Genomic DNA, 17,896 nt, shown 5'->3' with positions numbered 1-17,896 from the left:
CCCCCAGCATTGGGAACATGCTTCCTGCCTCTAACATGTCCAACCCCTTAATAATCTTATACGTTTCGATTAGATCCCCTCTCATCCTTCTAAATTCCAGTGTATACAAGCCTAGTCGTGCCTGTCTTTCAACATACGACAGTCCTGCCATTCCGGGAATTAACCTAGTAAACCTACGCTGCACGCCCTCAATAGCAAGAATATCCTTCCTCAAGTTTGGAGAACAAAACTGCACACAGTACTCCAGGTGCGGTCTCACCAGGGTCCTGTACAACTGCAGAAGGACCTCTTTGCTCCTATACTCAACTCCTCTTGTTATGAAGGCCAACATTCCATTGGCTTTCTTCACTGCCTGCTGTACCTGCATGTTTCCTTTCAGTGACTGATGCACTAGGACACCCAGATCTCGTTGTACGTCCCCTTTTCCTAACTTGACACCATTCAGATAATAATCTGCCTTCCTATTCTTACCACCAAAGTGGATAACCTCACACTTATCGACATTAAACTGCATCTGCCATGCATCCGCCCACTCACACAACCTGTCCAAGTCACCCTGCAACCTCATAGCATCTTCCTCACAGTTCACACTACCACCCAGCTTTGTGTCACCTGCAAATTTGCTAATGTTACTTTTAATCCCTTCATCCAAGTCATTAATGTATATTGTAAATAGCTGCCGACCCAACACCGAGCCTTGCGGTACCCCACTAGTTACTGCCTGCCATTCTGAAAGGGACCCATTTATCCCCACTCTTTGCTTTCTGTCTGCCAACCAATTTTCTATCCATGTCAGTACCCTACCCCCAATACCATGTGCTCTAATTTTCCCCACTAATCTCCTATGTGGGACCTTGTCGGAGGCTTTCTGAAAGTCATGGTACACGACATCCACTGGCTCTCCCCTGTTACATCCTCAAAAAATTCCAGTAGATTAGTCAAGCATGATTTCCCCTTCGTAAATCCATGCTGACTCAGAACAATCATGTTACTGCTATCCAAATGCTCCGCAATTTCGTCTTTTATAATTGACTCCAGCATCTTCCCCACCACTGATGTCAGACTAACTGGTCCATAATTTCCTGTTTTCTCTCTCCCTCCTTTCTTAAAAAGTGGGATAACATTAGCTACCCTCCAATCCACAGGAACTGATCCTGAATCTATAGAACATTGGAAAATGATCACCAATGCGTCCACGATTTCTAGAGTCACCTCCTTAAGTACCCTGGGATGCAGACCATCAGGCCCTGGGGATTTATCAGCCTTCAGTCCCATCAGTCTACCCAACACCATTTCCTGCCTAATGTAAATTTCTTTCAGCTCCTCCGTCACCCTAGGAAATCTGGCCACTAGAACATCTGGGAGATTTTTTGTATCTTCCTTAGTGAAGACAGATCCAAAGTACCGGTTCAACTCGTCTGCCATTTCCTTGTTCCCCATAATAAATTCCCCTGCTTCTGTCTTCAAGGGACCCACAATTGCCTTAACTATTTTTTTCCTCTTCACATACCTAAAGAAACTTTTACTATCCTCCTTTATATTATTGGCTAGCTTACCTTTGTACCTCATCTTTTCTCCCCATAATGCCTTTTTAGTTTTCTTCTGTTGCTCTTAAAAAGAGTCCCAATCCTCTGGCTTCCTACTCTTCTTTGCTATGTTATACTTCTTCTCTTTTGTTTTTATGCTGTCCTTGACTTCCCTTGTCAGCCACGGGTGCCTCTTACTCCCCTTAGAATCTTTCCTCCTCTTTGGGATGAATTGATCCTGCAACTTCTGCATTATTCCCAGGAATATCTGCCATTACTGTTCCACCATCTTCCCTGCTAGGGCCTCCTTCCAGTCAAATCTGGCCAGCTCCTGCCTCATGCCTCTGAAATCCCCTTTGCTATACTGTAATACTGACACTTCCGATTTTCCCTTCTCCCTCTCAATTTGTAGATTAAAACTTATTATATTATGATCACTGCCTCCTAATGGCTCTTTTACCTTGAGTTCCCTTATCAAATCAGGTTCATTACACAACACTAAATCTAGAATTGCCTTCTCCCTGGTAGGCTCCAGTACCAGCTGTCTTCCCCTGCTTTCCAACCATTTTGAAAGATGGTGAACAATCTCTACTTATTTCTAACAATTTCTTACCTTTGCCACATTTTCTTTTCCTGAAAACCACTCAAGAGAAAAAAATATAAAGCATGCCATGAAGAAAAAGGATCTGAAATAAAGGAATAGACCAAACACCTTATTGGGCTTTGTATGCCAATGTTCATTTCTAGGTAGTTGAATGCATTGTCTAATCCCATGTCAAAGAGGCAGGGCCACTGCGTTTGAATTGACTTTGCCCTTGAAATGGATCCTCCCAAGGCCCCATTAGATTTTCTTTTAGAGATACAGCGCAGAAACAGGCCCTTCGGCCCACCGGGTCCGCGCCGCCCAGTGATCCCCGCACACATTAACACTATCCTACACACACTAGGGACATTTTTTTTTACATTTGCCCAGCCAATTAACCTACAAACCTGTACGTCTTTGGAGTGTGACCGCACCTGGAGTATTGTGTACAGTTTTGGTCTCCTAATCTGAGGAAAGACATTCTAGCCTTAGAGGGAGTACAGAGAAGGTTCACCAGATTGATCCCTGGGATGGCAGGACTTTCATATGATGAAAGACTGGATAGACTAGGCTTATACTCGCTGGAATTTAGAAGACTGAGGGGGGATCTGATAGAAACATATAAAATTCTTAAAGGGTTGGAGAGGCTAGATGTGGGAAGATTGTTCCCGATGTTGGGGAAGTCCAGAACCAGGCGTCACAGCTTAAGGATAAGGGGGAAGTTTTTTAGGACCGAGATGAGAAAACATTTCTTCACACAGAGAGTGGTGAGTCTGTGGAATTCTCTGCCACAGAAGGTAGTTGAGGCCAGTTCATTGGCTATATTTAAGAGGGAGTTAGATGTGGCCCTTGTGGCTAAAGGGATCAGGGGGTATGGAGAGAAGGCAGGTACAGGTTACTGAGCTGGATGATCAGCCATGATCATATTGAATGGCGGTGCAGGCTCGAAGGGCCGAATGGCCTACTCCTGCACCTATTTTCTATGTTTCTAATGTGGCGGTCCCTAGGGATCAGGCCACTCCTTGGGTCAACCCCCTCGTCACTTGACGGACAGGCGTAAGGGGTTAAAGGTCAGCCCGTTGGGAGTTGTGGTTCATCCCTAGGTGGACTATGCTGTGAGCAGGAGCTCACAGCCTAATAAAGTCCGTTAACTAAACCTGCCTGGCGTCCTGCCTTTTCTCTGGCCTCCGCCAGGCCACTGCACTATGTTTCTATGAGTGTGGGAGGAAACCGAAGATCTCGGAGAAAACCCACGCAGGTCACGGGGAGAACGTACAAACTCCGTACAGTGCAGCACCCGTAGTCAGGATCGAACCTGAGTCTCCGGCGCTGCATTCGCTGTAAGGCAGCAACTCTACCGCTGCGCCACCGCGGTGGCAGTTACTTAGGTGGCAGTTTCTCCCCGGCACACTTTCATTTGCAGAGACTACTCCCACTAACTCAAAAAAATCCTCCTCCATTGCCTGTTGTAAAAGTCAGATTAGAAGCTGCCGCTGAACCTCTTTAATTCAAGTCGAGTTCATTGCATGTGCGCAGGTAAGGTGAGGTACAGGTACAATGACAAGGCCAATTCACTGGATGAATTTGAAAGGGAGTTAGATAAGAGCTCTAGGGGCTAGTGGAATCAGGGGCATGGGGAGAAGGCAGGCACGGGTTACTGATTGTGGATGATCAGCCATGATCACAATGAATGGCGGTGCTGGCTCGTAGGGCTGAATGGCCTCCTCCTGCACCTATTTTCTATGTTTCTATGCACGCATTACCTAAATTATACATAGATTCTACGGGACAATGAAAAAAAGAGAAACCAACCCTGTGACAATGCCTGAGATGGTCTGCAGTTGAGTTTGAGTTTGAATTTAGTTTAGTGTCATGTGTACCGAGGTACAGTGAAAAGCTTTTTGTTGTGTGCTAACTAGACACCGGAAAAGAAGGGTTTCGACCCGAAACGTCACCCATTCCTTCTCTCCAGAGATGCTGCCTGTCCCGCTGAGTTACTCCAGCTTTTTGTGTCCATCTTCAGCAGAAAGACAATACATGATTACAATCGAGCTGCCCACAGTGTGCAGGTACATGATATGGGGAATACCCTGAATAACGTTCAGTGCAAGATAAAGTTCGATCAAAGATAAAAACCAGGAACTGCAAATTCTGGTCTACAAACAAAGAAAGTGCTGGAGTAACTCAGCGGGACAGACAGCATCTCTGGAGAGAAGGAGTGGGTGACGTCTTGGGTTGAGACCCTTCTTCAGACCAGAGTGTCCGCAGAAGGGTCCCGTTCCAAACATTAGGCCATGCTGTTCCACTGCTGATATCGTACGAGTTGGTCCAAGAACCTGGAGGTTGTAGGAAAGTAGCCGTTCCTGAACCTGGTGGTGTGGGACTTCAGGCCTCTCTGTACCTCCTGCCCGACGGTAGCAGTGAGAAGAAATGATGGGGATGGGGATCCTTGATGAGAGATGCCGTCGTCTTGAGGCAGCGCTTCGTGTAGGTGCGTTCGATGTTGGGGAGAGCGGTGCCCGTGATGGGCTGAGTTCAACACTCTCTGCAGCCTCTCATGTATTCCTGAACATTAGCAATGCTCCACCAGGCCGTGATGTAACCAGTCAGATACTTTCTACAATACATGATTACAATGGAGCCACCCACAGTGTACAGATGCATGATGAGGGGAATACCGTGAATAACGTTCAGTGCAAGATAAAGCTCGATCAAAGATAAAAACCAGGAACTGCAAATGCTGGTCTACAAACAAAGAAAGTGCTGGAGTAACTCAGCGGGACAGACAGCATCTCTGGCGAGAAGGAGTGGGTGACGTTTCGGGTTGAGACCCTTCTTCAGACCTGAGGACGTTTGTCAGAGTGTTCAGTGACATGCTGAATTATTACTTTGGAGAAATACAGCGGGTAAACAGGCCCTCCGGTCCACAGAGACCGCGCCAACTAACGATCATCCCGTACTCTATAACGCCATGCCACACACTAGGGACAATGTACCATTTTTTTACCTGAAGACAATTAACCTACAAACCTGTACGTCTTTGGAGTGCGAGAGGAAACCAGAGCACCCGGAGAAAACCCACGCGGTCATAGGGAGAACGTGCAAACTCTGTACAAACAGCACCCACAGTCAAGATCGAACCTGGGTCTCTGGCGCTCTTCCGCTTTGCCACTGTGCTGCCTAAACCAAAACTAAACCAAACTAAACTAAACGGGTCAGGCAGCAACTGTGGTGGGGATGGAGGGTTGGGTTCGGGACCCCTTCTGCAGACACTATTGCCCTACCGGAAGAAGGCAACTGTTGTTGAGTTAGCCTGTCGATGTTCTACACTATGCTTCCAGCAGGACGATTCCTTCCATCCAGCTTCCAGGCAGCAATGTGATACTTTCTCAATAACGGATCCCATCAAGTCCTGAAGCAGGACCTGTCTGTGATCACCAGTTTGCCTGAGACCTGCCTGCTTGGATAATTAGTTATTGTAAAATCCCAATGAAGTTGCTCTCTGAGTAAACTTTGAATAAAGGAAAGTTGCGGGGTTTTTTTTAATTGCCTAGGGAGGCGCAGTGGCGCAGCGGTAGAGTTGCTGCCTCACAGCATCAGAGACCCGGGCTCCATCCTGACTGCGCGGAGTTTGCATGTTCTCCCTGTGACAGCTTGGTTTTTCTCCATCCCACACTCCAAAGACACACCGGCTTGTAGGTTAATTGGCTTCTGTGAAATTGTCCCTTAGTGCGTAGGTTAGAACTATTGTACGGGTGATCATTGGTTGGCGGGGATTCGGTGGGCCAAAAGGCCTGTTTCCACGCTGTATCTCTAAATTAAACTAAGATATGATAGACACAAAATGCTGGATGGAGTAACTGAACCGGTCTGGCAGCGTCTCTGGAGAAAAAGGGTCCCAACCTGAAATGTCACCTAACCATATTCTGCCTGACCTACTGAGGTACTCCAGCACTCTGTGTCTTATCTTTGGTGTAAACCAGTATCTGCAGTTCTTTGTTTCTTAACTAAGGTTTGTTTCTTAACTAAGGGCACAGTTTAAGAATAAGGGGTAGGCCATTTAGGGCTGAGATGAGGAAATACTTTTTCAGTCAGAGAGTTGTGAATCTGTGGAATTCTCTGCCTCAGAAGGCAGTGGAGGCCAATTCTCTGAATGCATTCAAGAGAGAGCTGAATAGAGCTCTTAAGGATAGCGGAGTCAGGGGGTATGGGGAGAAGGCAGGAACGGGGTACTGATTGAGAATGATCAGCCATGATCACATTGAATGGAGGTGCTGGCTCGAAGGGCCGAATGGCCTCCTCCTGCATCTATTGTCTATTGACCTTGCTCTGTATAGAGTTCATTGATCTCAGTAGTTGTGGAGTGCTGCAGTAGTTTGGCATTGGGCAGAGAACTGGCTCCTGATGACTAGCCTTGACCTTCATTAGAAGTGTGGAAGGGGTTGCGTTTGGCTTTGGCATCCATTGTTTAGACTCGTGTGTGAACAATCACTTATTGAGCCCAGCCCACTGCAGCGGTCACATTGGCGCGGTAAATCAAGAACTATCGGAGGGGAGAGGTGCCCTGGGAAAGAGGCACAACCGTGCCCGGTCCGTTCACAAAGGAGCCCTGTAAATGGATAACTGCAGGTCGCAAAGTGTACGTGTCCACTCTGCTGAAAAATGCCTTTTCCACATGGGACCTCAAAGTTTGATTATTGAATGATCTCACTGGAAGTAACAGCTCAATACCTCCACAATAATTCTCAAACACCTCAAAGCAAATGCGTTACCTCAGGTGTAAATATCAAAGTCTCCCTCTGGTTGCCCGGCGATGCTGGTCTAATTCAGGGATTTTGATTTGTTTTTCTTGTGAAAGGGAAGAAATGTGCCACCTCCGACCCCATCTACTGCATCCCGATGTGGCCTCCGACTGTATACATCGGTGATTTAAAGCGCAGACTCGGCGACCGTTTCACTGAGCACTTGCGCTCGGTCCGCCAAGGCCCGCTGGATCCACCAGTTGCCAACCATTTCAACTCCCCTTCCCATTCCCACACTGACCTTTCTGTCCTGGGCCTCCTCCATTGCCAGGGTGAGGCCGCACGCAAACTGGGGGAACAGCTACCATGGGTAGCTGGCAACCCTATGGCATGAACAATGAATTTTAGGCAACTTCTACAAATACTCCCCTCCACACTCACTCCACTAAAGGTTGGTCAACCAGTTGCACAGTTCGCAATGATGTCTCCCTCTTGGGCCCATACCATCCCTAGCCAACAATCAGCCTATCAGGGAACCACCCAGCCTGAGGTCATCTGTTGCTGACCCCAATTTGTCCTGGTCTTTTCTTACTTCCAGTTCTTTCACCCCCTCCCCCCCCCCCCCCCCCCAAACAAATCAGTTGGAATAATGGTCCTGACCCGTAACGTCATCTATCCATGTCCTCTAGAGATGCAGCCTGACCAGTGAACTACAACATTTGTGCGTCTATCTTGAGAAGAAGTAAGGCATGAATACAACCTGGGATTACCTGAGTCATAGTCCATGTCCACAGACATAGTCCAACCAAGTTGTCATATTAGGCTAGTTCTATTTGCTTGCATTTGGCCCATTGCCCTTTAAATCCCTCTAAACCCTCCCTATCCATATACCTGTCCAAATATTGTTTGGTAGTTATAATTCTATCCACTTCTATAGCAGCTTGTAGCTCAACAATGTCATGCCTCAGCCTTCTCCTCTCCAAAGAAAAAAGTCCCAGCCTGTCCATCCTCTCCCAAGAAATCCACATCCTGGTGAATCTCTTCTGCATCCTTTCCAACTTAATGACATCCTTCCCAAAGATGGGCAACCAGAACTGCCGAGTGCGGTCTCACCAGTGACTTGTGCATCTCAAACATGATGTCCCAACCTTTGTGCACAATACCCTTCCCAATGAAAATAGGCAATCTTCTTCACCGCCCTGACCACCTGACTCGCCACGTTTAGGGAATCGTGCACCTGTATTCGTAGATCTCTCTGTCCTGCCACGCTTTCCAGAGCTCTACCATTTACTGTCCAAGTCCTGCCCTGGTTTGACATGTGGATAGATAGATGTAGGGATGTAGTCACTGAAAGGAAGCATGCAGGTACAGCAGGCAGTGAAGAAAGCCAATGGAATGTTGGCCTTCTTAACAAGAGGAGTTGAGTGTAGGAGCAAAGAGGTCCTTCTGCAGTTGTACAGGGCCCTAGTGAGACCGCACCTGGAGTACTGTGTGCAGTTTTGGTCTCCAAATTTGAGGAAGGATATTCTTGCTATTGAGGGCGTGCAGCGTAGGTTTACTAGGTTAATTCCCGGAATGGCGGGACTGTCATATGTTGAAAGATTGGAGCGACTAGGCTTGTATACACTGGAATTTAGAAGGATGAGAGGAGATCTTATCGAAACGTATAAGATTATTAAGGGGTTGGACACGGTTAGAGGCAGGAAACATGTTCCCAATGTTGGGGGAGTCCAGAACAAGGGGCCACACTTTAAGAATAAAGGGTAAGCCATTTAGAACTGAGACGAGGAAAAACCTTTTCAGTCAGAGAGTTGTGAATCTGTGGAATTCTCTGCCTCAGAAAGCAGTGGAGGCCAATTCTCTGAATGCATTCAAGAGAGAGCTGGATAGAGCTCTTAAGGATAGCGGAGTCAGGGGGTATGGGGAGAAGGCAGGAACGGGGTACTGATTGAGAATGATCAGCCATGATCACATTGAATGGCGGTGCTGGCTCGAAGGGCCGAATGGCCTCCTCCTGCACCTATTGTCTATTGTCTATTACCAGTAGTAATTTTCTCCAGCAGTAATTCCACGTCATTTCCATGGAGAACATCAAGCCTGACATTTCACCTGGAAACACAAGACTGATATTTAACATGCCGTGTCCCAACAGGAGGCAAAGACAAGTAGTTGTATTTTAGTTGACATCTGTTACAAGGTACAAAAACGACGCCAGGTGCACTGTACCAGGTATTTTCATGAGGCACTTGAACCCTTTCAACTTATTCAAGTTGTTGTGGTTTTGGAATGTGCTAGTTCATGCTGGTCGATGTTTGTTTCTCCATGTTTCGCTGCTACTTCAAGTGAGCTGCTCAAGACTGCAACTGATGGGACTTGAATTATCCGGGTCTGATCTCTGTAATATTCCACATGTATGTGGTGAGAGGGCTGGATTTGCCACTGACAAATGCACACTTCATTTTGAGCCGTCCGATTATTTCAAGTGTGGTCATTGCCACGCCAGTGAGAACTGGTGGTATGTTTAAATCAGACATAAGACCATAAGTTGGAGGAGCAGAATTAGGCCTTTCAGACAATCGAGTCTGCTCTGCCATTCAATCATGGCTGATCTATCTTTTCCTCTCAACCCCATCTCCTGCCTTCTCCCCATAACCTTTGGCACCTTTACTAGTATCTGTCAACCTCTACTTTAAAAATACACAAAGACTTGGCCTCCACAGTCTGTGGCAGTGAATGCCACAGATTCACCAGCCTCCAGCTAAAGTCATTACTGCAAAGAGGCACAAAGAATTGCAGATACTGTTTGGCAACAAAAAAAAGACACAAAGTGCTGGAGTAACTCAGCAGGACAGGCTGCATCTCTGGAGAACAGGAATGTGTGACGTTTCGCATCGAGACCCTTCTTCAGACTGAAAGTCACGGGAAAGGGAAACCATCTCTCGTCTATCTTCCGTCCAACCTCTGCTCCATATTTGGTCCAGGGAGCGGCTGGACAGATTTGGATTGTTTTCTCAGGAACGCCAAAGGTTGAAGGGAGACCTGATAGAGGTGTATCAATTTATGAGAAGCATAGATAGGGTAGACAGTCAGAACCTTTCTCTCAGTGTGGAGATGTTAAATACTCTGCTGTACCAATCTAAGTCCCATCTTGAGCCACAATGAATCTCGCAAAGAATGTCCCACCAAGATTCATCACCAAAATTGATAGAACGATCGCTGTTATAGAGTCACGCAGCACAAAAACAGGCCCTTCGGCCCAACTTGCCCTCACCGACCAACATGTCCCATCAAAACTAGTCCCACCTCCCTACGTTTGGCACATATCCCACTAAACGTTTCAGGCCAGTCTGCGGATGGGCCAAAACGACATCTATCCATGTTCTCCAGTGATGCTGCCTGACCCGTTGAGTCTTTCACTGCAAGTTGCTGTTTGCTGTTGTAATCGCAGGGGCTTGGTAGAGGTTTAGAGATGCAGCAGGATCAAGAGACACAAGGAACTGCAGAGGATGGAATCTGTTTTGTGCATGATCGTTGAAGAGATGTTGATGTGTTTACAAAGCCGAAGCTTCGATTTTGAGGCTTAGAAATGCAGCAGAGAAACATGCCCTTCAGCCCACCAAGTCAAAGCTGACCATCAACCACTGATCCTACCCTAATCTAATCCAACTTTATTCTCTCCTTATTGCTATCAATTCCGCTCTGTTTCTGCCACTCCAGACACACTAGGGGCAATTACCAGAGGGCCAATCAGCCAACAAATCCGCATGTCTTTGGGATGTGGGGGGAAACTGGAGCGCCCGGAGAAAACCTACACAGTCACAGGGACAACGTGCAAACTCCACACATCCGAGGTCAGGATCGAGCCCGGGTCTCTGGCGCTGTGAGGCAGCAGCTCTACCCGCTGCCCACTGGGCTGCCAAGTTCCCGCGGAGATCGGGGAGTTCGAAATGGCCAAAGGCACCTGGCTACTGCACTAAACATGCATATGGTCATCCAGTGAGGGGAGAACAGGCAGGGCTTGCCGGAACATGGAGCACGGCGATCAATGTGGTGAGGAAATGCTCTGAGGAAGAATGCCTGACAGTTCAGTTGAGTTTAGGTTACTGTTGCGTGTACCGTGGTGAAACAGTGAAACACTTATGTTGCCTGCTAACCAAGCAGCGGAAAGTCCTGGGCGTAGGAGCGAGCTGCCAGTGGAGATAGTTGAGGCAGGTACCACAACATTTAAAAGACCTACATTTGGGCAGGTACCTGGATAGGAAAGGTTTAGAGGGATATGGGCCAAATGTGGACAAAATATAAAGCCCTTAAAGGTAGTGACAGTCAGCATCATCCTGTTAACCACCCACTTGTAAAGCCTCCCGAATGATATTATGGATAAGAAAAACATTTAGAAGGATTTATTCACAAAATGCTGGAGTAACTCAGCAGGTCAGGCAGCATCTCGGGAGAGAAGGAATGGGTGACGTTTCGGGTCGAGACCCTTCTTCAGACTGAAGAAAGGTCTCGACCCGAAACGTCACCCATTCCTTCTCTCCCGAGATGCTGCCTGACCTGCTGAGTTACTCCAGCATTTTGTGAATAAATCGATTTGTACCAGCATCTGCAGTTATTTTCTTATATAACATTTAGAAGGATATAGGCCGCCCGCGAGCTAGTGGGACTAGCTTCAAAGGGGCATCTTGGTCGGCATGGGCGGGTTGGCCGGAAGGGCCTGTTTCCATGCTGTGTGACTCTATGACACTATCTGCATTGAATTTGCACAAGTCAGAGACAAATAGTCGGCAGCATTTTAAATTGCACTCTGCTTTGTTTAACATATTTCCATGGCAGACATGCCCGAGTGCTTTAAATACTCTAGTATTTCATTTTGGTTTTGGAACTAATTTGTGGTCCCAGTTTCTGCTGTCCAGTTGGTGAAGCAATGAAATTGCCATCATGACAGGTGGAATGGCTGAGTTCATTTTCCTTAATGATGCCTTCTATCAAATAATCAAACTGCTAATGGTATATGCAGGAGTGTTACAAATAGACTTTTTTTTTTTAACTTCTTTGTAATGCGTTGGCTGTTAAACCAAATTGCAAAGCAGCTAATATCAGTAAGTCATTATATTTTACTGTGTATCCAGCATAAGTTTCTCTAGACAGGGGTAACTTGAAATGGAGCCCATTTTAAACTGTAGAAACAAAGAGCTGCAGATGCTGGTTAATACACAAACGGGGACACAGTGCTGGAGTAACTCAGCGAGCCAGGAAGCATCTTGGAGAACATGCATAGGTGGCGTTTCAGACCAGTTGCCCTTCCATCCAACCCGACCAAGATGCCCCATCTAAGTTAGTCCCATTTGTTCACATTTGGCCCATATCCCTCTAAACCATTCCTATCCACCTACCTGCCCAAATATCTTTTAAATGTTATTACACCTGCCTCAACAATCTCCTCTGGCAGCTCCTTCCATATGCCCCCTTCTTCAGACTCAAACCACTTGTTTGTTTGGTTCCAAGACAAGTATTGCATCTCAGCAGATACTGCAAAACAGTTCTCGACAATAGACAATAGGTGCAGGAGTAGGCTATTCGGCCCATCGAGCCAGCACCTCCATTCACCGTGATCATGGCTGATCATCCACAATCAGTACCCCATTCCTGCCTTCTCCCCATATCCCTTGACTCTGCTATCATTAAGAGCTCTATTTAACTCTTTCTTGAAAGCATCGAGAGAATTGGCCTCCACTGCCTTCTGAGGCAGACAATTCCACAGATTCACAACTCTCTGAGTGAAAAAGTTTTTCCTCATCTCCGATCTAAATGGCCTACCCCTTATTCTTAAACTGTGGCCCCTGGTTCGGGACTCCCCCAACATCAGGAACATTCTACGTTCTGTAATATCCTCCACAGTTGTCAGTGGGAGAGAGTTGAGTGATCATGTCACAAACTCCATCACCACATATGCAGTAAAGATGTATTTAAAGATCAATTCAGAGTTCCCAGAGGAGTGTCCAAACTGAAGCTGGTGCAATAAGAATCATCGGGCATAGAATTGTACAGCGCGGGAACAGGCCCTGCAGTCCGCAATGTTCGTGTTGAACATGATACCAAGTTAAACCAATCTCCTCTGCCTGCTCGCGACCAATATCCATCCATTCCCTGCATCTCCATTTGCCCATCTAAAAGCCTCTTAAACACCACCATGGTAACTGGCTTCACCTCCACCGCTGGCAGCATTCCAGGCACCCACCACCCTCTGTATGAAAGTATCTCTACACCACACAGAGCCAGTCCCAGGCCTTAGAAATGTGAACCAAAATAACATCAATTCTGAGCGATGAATGCTGCTCCCTGCACCTTAGAAGGCCCCTGCTCTACCACTGCGAATGTATTGACAGTAGGGTTGCCAACTGTCCCGTATTAGACGGGACATCCCGTATTTTGGCCTAAATTGGTTTGACCCGTACGGGACCGCCCTTGTCCCGTATTAGGCCCAGGGGGCACTTTAGGCCCGGACACTGTAGGCCCGGACGGTGTAGGTCCGGACAGTGTAGGCCCGGAGGCCCGGGCGCCGCCTAACGGAGGTTGTGTAGCAACCCGCCTCCCAGCCCGGGCGGCCGCCAATGGTGGAGCGGGAGCATGTGGCCGCTGGCTGGGTGAGGTCACGTGGGGCACGGGGCAGTGACATCACCTTGTCCCTTATTTGGGAGTGAGATAGTTGGCACCTCTAATTGACAGTAAAATAAGAACTGAAGTGCTGGAGTAATTCAGCGGGTCAGGCAGCATCACTGGACAACATGGATAGGCGACATATGTAGAAAGGAACTGCAGATGCTGGTGTATACCGAAGATAGACACAGAATGCTGGAGTAACTCAGCAGGTCAGGCAGTATCGCGAGACCAAGCGCAGACTGGGCGATCATTTCGCTGAACGCTTACGCTCAGTCCACCTTGCCCTTCGCGATCTCCCGGTTGCCAAACACTTTGAATCCCCTTCCCATCCCCACACTGACCTTTCTGTCCTGGGCCTCCTCCGCTGTCAGAGTGAGGCCACGTGCAAATTGGAGGAACAGCACCTCATATTTCGCATGGGCAGTTTGCAGCCCAGTGGTATGAACATTGATTTCTCTACTTTCAAGTAACCCTTGCATTCCCTCCCTCCCTCTCCCACCTTAGTCATCCTGCCAGTTTCACTGTTCGCATCCTTATATCCCGTTGTTCTCACCTCTTCCCCAACCAACAACGGGCCCTCATGGGCTCTACCTGTCCTTGGTCAACTGTTGCCAGCCCTGCCTTGTTCTGGCCTTTTCTTGCCTCCAATTCCCTCCACTCCGCTTTCAGTCAGCAGAAGGCTCTCGATCCCATACGTCACCCATCCTTTATCTCCAGAGATGCTGCCTGACCTGCTGAGTTCCTCCAGCACTTTGTGTCCATCTACGGACAGGTGACTTTTCAGGCTGGGGCCCTTCTTCAGCTATTGGAGATGTGAAAGCTCTTGCTACACTGTTGTAAAACACCCACACCTCCAGAATGCATTGGGGAAACAAAGTTGTTGGGATTTTAAACACAAAAGGCCCAACCAAGTTAAAGATGCGCCAAGGGAAAATATTTTGTTGGTGATTGTCTGCGTAAGACAATGTATTTTTCTGGGGCGAGGCTGGCAAGGAAGTGCAAAGAGTAGCAACCCTGTAAAGTGGCACATGGGATTCAGATAATAAGCATCAGCGTGAAGCTGGTGAGATGCGAGCGGGGCAAAGATTAAAGGAGATGTGCGGGACAAGTTTTCTTTCCACAGGGAGTGGTGGGTGCCTGGATTGCGCTGCCAGAGGTGGTGATGGAGTTAGATAGGATAGTGGCGTTTGAGAAGGTTTTAGATAGGAACATGACCGTGCAGGGAATGGAAGGATATGGATCACGTGCAGGCAGAGGAGGTTGGTTTAATTGGTCTGGGTGGCAGAGTGGTGGAGTGGTGCAGCTGGTGGAGGTGCTGTTTGTGTGGAGTTTGCACGTTCTCTCTGTGACCGCGTGGGTTTCCTCCGGGTGCTCCGGTTTCCTCCCACATCCCAAAGACGTGCGGGCGTGTGGGTTAATTGGCTTCTGTAAATTGCCCCTAGTGGATGAGAAAGTGGGATAACATAGAATCTGCGTGAATGGGTGATCGATGGTCGGCATGGACTCAGTAGGCCGAAAGGCCTGTTTCCACACTGTATCTGTCAATGAATCAATCTTCTCTCTGGTCTACTGTAAGTCAACTTAAATCTGTGATCCTCGATTAGCAACCCTTCCGTTAATTGCTGCCTTTATATCATATCATATCATATATATACAGCCGGAAACAGGCCTTTTCAGCCCACCAAGTCCGTGCCGCCCAGCGATCCCCGTACATTAACACTATCCTACACCCACTAGGGACAATATTTACATTTACCCAGCCAATTAACCTACATACCTGTACGTCTTTGGAGTGTGGGAGACTTACTTCTGCATTTGTGTGTTGGACACCCCCCAGACCTCCTCTTGACATTCACTGCTCCGTGTATAAGCCCCTGTTTCTTTGTCGTCCTCTGCATGACTTGAGACCCCTTCTGCTTGGCGTCACCCGGGAACGAAGTGAAAGCTGGAGTTCTGGTTTCTCCAGGCCTGGTGCTGAAGATGAGTGGGAGCATGAAGCCTCTCCCAGCAGAGATGTGTGACGGTCCATCACACTAACCTGCGAGGCCCATCAGCCCCCTGCTCTACTCGCTCCGCACCCGCGACTGTGTAGCCAGGCACGGTTCTAACGCCAACGTCTTCATGTTCGCCAACTCCACCACCATTGTTGGATGAATAATGGGTAATGATGAACGCCGGTACATGATTGAGATCGATAGCCTGACCGAGTGATGCCGGAACAACATTTTTGCTCCCGGTGTCAAGGGCCAGGGAGCTGATTGATGACTTGAGGATGGGAAAGCCAAGGAGCCGCGAACCTGTGCTCGTTGACGTCACGGTGGTGGAGAGAGTCAACTGCTTCAAGTGGTGGAGAGAGTCAACTGCTTCAAGTTCCTGGACGTACATATCTCTGGGGATCTGTCCGAGACCCATCACATTGACGCAATCACAAAGCAAGCCCACCAGCTTCCTTCCTTGGAAGATTGATGAGATTCAGTATGTCGACGAATACTCTCTTGATCTTCAACATGTGGACAGCAGAGAGCATATTGGCAGTAGGAAGATGTGTCTCGGCTTCAAACGTTACCTATCCACGTTCTCCAGAGCTGCTGCCTGACCTGCTGAGTTAAGGGCCTGTCCCACTTGGGCGATTTTTTAGGCGACTACAGGCGACTAGGCGGTCGCCACACGGTAGCCGGGGTGTCGCCTGTACGGTCGTGAGTCGTCTCCAAACAGTCGTAGCGTCTTTCTGGTCGCCGCTGGATTTTCCGAATGTTGAAATATTTTTGGCGACAGTGGGTTTGACGCCAATGAGCGTAGCTTGACCTATCCTGACGTGGGCGCTGTCGTAGGTTGGCGCCGGTGCTGACTTCAATAAATTCCAAGTGTGGACTTGATCTGATCACCCATCAGTGTAATGTGTCCATAAATGATATTAGGCTTTGTATGTTTTTGCACTTGTATTCCGTTTAAAGTTTGAAGTTGAAGTTTATTGAAATTTATTGAAGTTTATTACAATATTTTTTTATGCACTGTTGTATGTTCTTATCAACCTTTTTAAAAATTATGTTTGCTTCAATATCAATAAAGGAAATTCTTGACATTTTGACGGAAAATTGATGTATGAAGTTATTGTATTTCAGAGTAGTTTCTCATGGCATCACTTTCAAATAGTCATGATGCAGAATGATTGGAAACCCTACACCCCCTTCAATAGGGAAACTGGGTGAAACGGGAATTGTCTTCAGTTATCTTCAGTCTTCAGGGTCGTAGCTTGTCACGGGTGGACGTAGGTTGACTTCGGGTTGTTGTAGATTGTCGTCTCTGTGGTCGTAGGTGCGGTCGTAGGTGGACGTCCTACTTGCGACGATTGGGTCGCCGGTTGTCGGTAGCTTGCCGTAGCTTGACGTCAACTAGGTGGTGGGTTGTTGTAGCTTGTCGTAGACATTGTCGTAGGGGGGGTCCAGTCGCCGGGTTTTAGGCGATCTGCTACGACTATGGCAGTCACTTAAAAAATCGCCTAAATGGAACAGGCCCTTTACTCTAGCATTTTGTCGTCTGCATGTCGAAAAAAACTCTCAACCAAGTGCTGAATTTGTTTTTGTCATAGAGTCGTGCAGCGTGGAAACAGGCCCTTCGGCCCAACTTTCACATGCCGACCAACATTTCCCCATCTACACTCGTTGTACCTGCCCGTGCTTAACCCATAACCCTCTGTACCAAACCCATCCATGTACCTGCCCAAATGTCTCTTAAATGGTGTGAGAGTACCTGCCTCTACTACATCCACCAGCAGCTCGTTCCACATACCTACCATCCTCTGTGTGATAACGATGCCCCTCAGGTTCCAATTAAACCTTATTAAGGTTTTTAACCTTTTTAATTAACCCCCCCCTCAACTTAAACTTTACATCCTCTGGTTCTCGATTCCCCTACCCTGGGAGTGCATCCTGATGAAGGGTCTCGACCCGAAACGTTACCTATCCCTTTTCTCCAGAGATGCTGCCCGACCCGCTGAGTTGCTCCAGCACTTTGTGTCTTTCGATAGGTACGATAGAACTGTATTCATCCCAGGAGGGAAATTGATCAACGAAAGTTCTATTGTACCTATCGACAGACTCAAAGTGCTGGGGTAATCTTCGGTGTAAACCAGCATCTGGCAGCAGCTTCCCGCACACTGCCCGATCGATGCCTCTCATCATTTGTCTTGCTCGCCTGCAGGTTGTTTGGCGTGACGGGCAACTGTGCCGCATGCAGCAAGCTGATTCCCGCCTTCGAGATGGTCATGAGGGCCAAGGACAACGTTTATCACCTGGACTGCTTTGCCTGTCAACTGTGCAATCAGAGGTAAAGTTTTTTTTTCCTCTCTCTCTCTCTCTCTCTCTCTCTCTCTCTCTCTCTCTCTC

The 17,896-nt window shown here is 47.8% G+C and overlaps 1 protein-coding gene across 5 annotated transcripts in view; it reads left to right on the top strand.

Moving 5' to 3' along the window:
* Nucleotides 1–17,896, top strand: part of lmo3 (LIM domain only 3) — a 93,880-nt gene that overhangs the window by 59,689 nt on the left and 16,295 nt on the right. For all 5 annotated transcript variants that reach the window (XM_078420179.1, XM_078420178.1, XM_078420182.1 and 2 more), the window contains exon 3: nucleotides 17,712–17,837. In XM_078420179.1, coding sequence (XP_078276305.1) covers nucleotides 17,712–17,837 — 126 coding nt within the window. The remainder of the gene's footprint in view (nucleotides 1–17,711; nucleotides 17,838–17,896) is intronic.

This window comes from Rhinoraja longicauda, chromosome 23, assembly GCF_053455715.1.
Source record: "Rhinoraja longicauda isolate Sanriku21f chromosome 23, sRhiLon1.1, whole genome shotgun sequence".
Lineage (NCBI taxonomy): Eukaryota > Metazoa > Chordata > Chondrichthyes > Rajiformes > Arhynchobatidae > Rhinoraja > Rhinoraja longicauda.
The sequence above is the reverse complement of the archived record's forward strand: the minus strand, read 5'-3'. Positions and strand labels throughout refer to the sequence as shown.